General features: G+C 39.9%; 1 protein-coding gene across 2 annotated transcripts in view; it reads left to right on the top strand.

Moving 5' to 3' along the window:
• The window catches only part of LOC107664772 (proton-coupled amino acid transporter 1-like), a 49,650-nt gene that overhangs the window by 15,031 nt on the left and 29,761 nt on the right, over positions 1 to 4,858 (top strand). For both annotated transcript variants that reach the window (XM_016455428.1, XM_016455429.1), the window contains exon 11: positions 976 to 1,145. In XM_016455428.1, coding sequence (XP_016310914.1) covers positions 976 to 1,145 — 170 coding nt within the window. The remainder of the gene's footprint in view (positions 1 to 975; positions 1,146 to 4,858) is intronic.

Genomic DNA, 4,858 nt, shown 5'->3' with positions numbered 1-4,858 from the left:
CTTGAAAGATCAAAGACCATTTTTAATATAACTCCGACTGGATTCGTCTGAAAGAAGAAAGTCATATACACCTAGGATGACTTGAGGGTTAGTAATTTATGGGCTAATTTTCATTTTTGGGTGAACTAACCCTTTAATAGGTAGCCAGTGCAGAGACTGTAAAATTGGGGTAATATGATCATATTTTCTTGACCTGGTAAGGACTCTAGCCGCTGCATTTTGGACTACCTGTAGCTTGTTTATTGAAGATGCAGGACAACCACCTAGCAGTGCATTATGGTCATGAATGCATGAATTAGCTTTTCTGCATTAGAAACAGGTAACATGTTCCGTAGCTTGACAATGTTTCTAAGATGAAAAAATGCTGTTTTTGTAACATGGGAAATATGATTTTCAAAAGACAATTTGCTGTCTAATATAACACCCAGATTTTTGACTGTAGGGGAAGTAACAGTACATCTGTCTAGATGTTAAAACAAACAAACAAACTAACAAACAAAAAAAAAAAAAACATTTTTTTGTTTGTTTGTTTCTACCAAAAACTCAGACTTGCTGCAATTTGGTGTACTAGAGCTGGCAAATTGAAGGCAGCTGCTTTCAGATGGTTTGAGGCTTATTCACTTCAGGCGAATACAAAGCAAGCATTTTGAAATACACCCATTGACATCTCTGTTCCCTGCTGACAAACTCAGGTGCAGAGGAGAAGCTGTGGACTCCATGCAAAATCGCAGAAGTGTCAGTCTTGTGTTTCTATTAGCGAGTTTAGTGATTGATGTGTCACTCCAGAGACAATGCTCTTTCATGATTATTGAAGATATCAGCGATACCTGTATGATGCTTTCATTTGTCATTACACTTCTCATATTTTACATTTACTCCTGATTAGAAAGACTAGCTGATATTCTATGATCAGTTCGACATCAGTGGCTGTAGAAATAAATAAAAAAACGTGTCTAATGTCTGTCTGTTCTGTAGGTTATATCAGACCGTGAAGCTGCTGTACTCTTTTGGGATCTATATCACTTATGCGCTGCAGTTCTACGTGTCAGCAGAGATCCTGATCCCGCCGGCGGTGGCGCGCTGTGGTCCCAGATGGGCATTGATGGTGGACCTCGGCATCCGCGTGGCTCTCGTAGGCCTCACATGTAAGTCGCTGCAACACAACACCTTAAAGTGTTAGTTCACCCAAAAATGAAACATTAGGCCATGTTTTACTCACCATCAAAGCATCCTAGGTGTACGTGACTTTCTTCTTTCAGACGAATCCAATGGGAGTTATATAAAAAATTATCCTTGCTCTTACAAGCGTTAGATTGGGAGTAGGTGGGTGTTTTTGTTCAACAGTCCAAAAGACGTCAAATAAAGCACATCCATCCATAATAAAAAGTGCCTCACACAGCTCCGGGGGGTGAATAAAGGCCTCCTGTAACGAATCAATGCATTTTTGTAAGAAACGTTATATATGTGCAGCGCACGCATCAGTGGCTACATTTACATGCACAATTTTTGGTTCAATCGGACTGAATTCATTCCAATTGATGAATCTGAATGTAGTGTTTACATGAACGCTAAAGAAAGTGATCGGGTTGATGTGCGTGTTTATATGTCACAAGCTTCAAATCGGAATTGATTTTTTTACATGCGCACACTGCACAAATATAGAGTTTCTCACTGTTTGCACATAATAACCACTCTCCTACACTGTTTCTTTATTTGTTTTTAACAGCAGAATTAATATTTATCAATTTATGGATAAATATACATATAAACCGCTGTGCCGTGCTGCTCATATTTAGGCTATCACACAGTAAAAATGCCCCTCCCCGCGCCCAAACAGATTGCCTGTGGATGAGAATCCAAAACAAGGACTGGTGGGAGGTTGTCCTGCTCCACTTCACAGTTGCCGAGTGAAAGGAGAGTTTTATAATGACAGGACACGCATTTATACAACACTTTATTCAAAAGGAAGAACCGCTCGTTCTGCGCGTCATAGGTCATTATGCTATTTCTGCGTCATTGCACATGCGCAGTCCTTTCAGTTTCGGGGTTCAATCTGATCGAGTGTTTACATGCGCTCTCAATCGTATTAGAAAAGGAATAAACCACCCCCTTCAATCCGATCGAAATTTCATTCCGATCGAGCTCAATCGGATCGATTAGGTGTTTACATGAAGGTTTTTCAGTCCGATTGAGCCGTCAATCCGATTACAAATGGATTATTTGGTTGCATGTAAACGTAGCCAGTGATTCGTGACGAACGCGGAGAAAAAAAAAAAAAAGCCAGTCACGATTTAGAAGCACAAAATGAGGATTTGTAAAGAAAAATGTCAGAGGATTTCGATGTAAGCCAGTGGAGACTGGTTTTCCTTTGGTAAAGTAAGAAAACTTTGCTTCCTTTGCTCCTGTGAACAAACTTACGAGACTAGCATATTTCACAGGCGCATACATCCTACATCATCCGCTGGAACGGCTTGCACGTTTGACAGATAGCGGAAGTGAGAGAAAAGTGTTTAAAACATTTCAAATATGGATATTTTTCTTACAAAAACGCATCGATTCACTACAGGAGGCCTTTATTCACCCCCCAGAGCCGTGTGAGGCACGTTTTATTATGGATGGATGCACTTTATTTGACTACTTTTGGACTGTTGAAAAAAACACCCATCTACCCCCATTCTAAAGCTTGGAAGAGCAAGGATAATTTTTAATATAACTCTGATTGGATTCATCTGAAAGAAGAAAGTCATATACACCCAGGATGGCTTGATGGCGAGTAAAACATGGGCTAATTTTCATTTTTGGGTGAACTAACCCGTTAAAACAACTCCAGCAGTCTTTCAGTTAAAACCATCAGCCGTTGAGCCGCTTGCGTCAAAAGTCAGGAGCGTTTTCAACGGCTCATTTGCTTGTGTGCGCGTTCATGCTCAAGGTTGTTCAGCCACTTCACAGAGCATTTGTCATTGTTAGAAGTCTATTTTTACCTTTTGTCACTTTTTCTGAAACAAGCCGGACCTTGAACACAACAGTGAATGTTTTACGCGTGTGACTCAGCCGTGCGATGGATATTTGGATGGGTGTTGAAAATGAGGTTTGTGTTTTGGTTGTATGAAGTAGGTGGGTCGCATAGGGTGGTTGGGTAGTGAACACGAACATGTGCCTCTTTATCTGTAAATGAAGGAAATCATGTCTTTTTTAATGTCATGTCTTTTTTTTAAATGGTTGTGAATTGCTCACGCACTCTACCAGATCACTCTACTTGCAGGACAACAGCCACATCCTAGGCCTTTAAACATCTTTTTAGAAATATTGATTTCCTTTCAAACCTGAGGTTGTTCATTCCTGTTTGACACGTGAGGTGTGATCTCACATGAGCAGCAGCTGATAGTGTTTCTTCACTAGGAGGCAGTCTTGAGCACTCCTTCATCTTTTTAACACAGCTTTCACTTATATGAGCAGCCTATTAATCTTAGGGTGTATTCACACCTGTCTTGTTTGGTTTGATTGAATCGAACTCAAGTTCGTTTTCCCCCCTTGGTGCAGATCTTTTGGGCAGGTGTGAATACAGCAATCGCACTCAGGTGCGGACCAAACAACTGCACCGAGACCCAGCTGAAGAGGTGGTCTCGGTCCGCTTCCAAACAAACTCTGGTACGGTTCGTTTAAGGTGCGAATATGACCCGACCTCGATCCGACCCAATTGCAGAAATTGCGCTCAGAAACATACACCTCGCGCATGCAAAGATGAAATTGATGATCCTGACTCGCCATCTCATCATGGACGCGAAAAGAAATGCATCTTTACGGATTGCATAATGAAAGAGTTTTTTTGGATTTGACCTCATTTCGTTTTGTGGTCATTTAAAGCTTTCTATTGATATATTCATCATCTGTAAGGAAAATATTCGTTATTGGTTAATTTTTGTGAAGCGCTCCTGTTCAACACCGAGACGGCAAGCGCATCCTATTTGTTTTCTTTATTAGACAAAAGCACAACGTTTTGTTGATATTGTGAGTGCACACAAATAGACCCTTTACAGTTCCGAACGATGTATTATTCTTACCTGTATGAGCAAAAATGACAGCGCATTTAATTTGTTTCCACTGATGTCCTGAAGCGTCAGCTTCCACTCTCCGCACAAACGATTGGATATGCGCCTAATAGCGCACATTTATCTAGGTTAAATGTTTAAACTAGCATTGTGATATGCTTTAAGTATTTTATCTATAGATTTTATTTTCGGCAAGTCGTACTTACAACATCGTATGACATTGTCTCATATGATGCTCATAAGTTTCTTCATATTGCATTAGTATCTGATAACAGCAAATCAGTAAAAGAATAAAAATTGCTCTACGAAAGATCTCCATGATTAGCCTGTTTTGCACTTCCTGTTTTCCCTGCTTGAGAATTTCTGTCCAATGAATGGATGACCTTAGCACACGTGTGGTTTTGTTTACAATTTCTGGTTCTATTTAATTTGGTTCCACTGATGTCCTGAAGCGCGCTTCAGCTTCCACTCTCCGCACAAACGATTGGATATGCTCCTAATAGCGCACATTTATCTAAGTTAAATGTTTAAACTAGCATTGTGATATGCTTTAAGTATTTTATCTATAGATTTTATTTTCGGCAAGTCGTACTTACAACATCGTATGACATTATCTCATTGCATTTATATTGCATTAGTAGGCTATCTGATTACACCAAATCAGTAAAAGAATAAAAATTGCTCTACGAAAGATCTCCATGATTAGCCTGTTTTGCACTTCCTGTTTTCCCTGATTGAGAATTTCTGTCCAATGAATGGATGACCTTAGCACACGTGTGGTTTTGTTTACAATTTCTGGTTCACTTGCA

The sequence above is a fragment of the Sinocyclocheilus anshuiensis genome, unplaced genomic scaffold (assembly GCF_001515605.1).
Source record: "Sinocyclocheilus anshuiensis isolate Anshui unplaced genomic scaffold, SAMN03320099.WGS_v1.1 scaffold235, whole genome shotgun sequence".
NCBI classification, from domain to species: domain Eukaryota; kingdom Metazoa; phylum Chordata; class Actinopteri; order Cypriniformes; family Cyprinidae; genus Sinocyclocheilus; species Sinocyclocheilus anshuiensis.
Note: the sequence above shows the minus strand (reverse complement) of the source record. Positions and strands in the feature narration are given on the sequence as shown.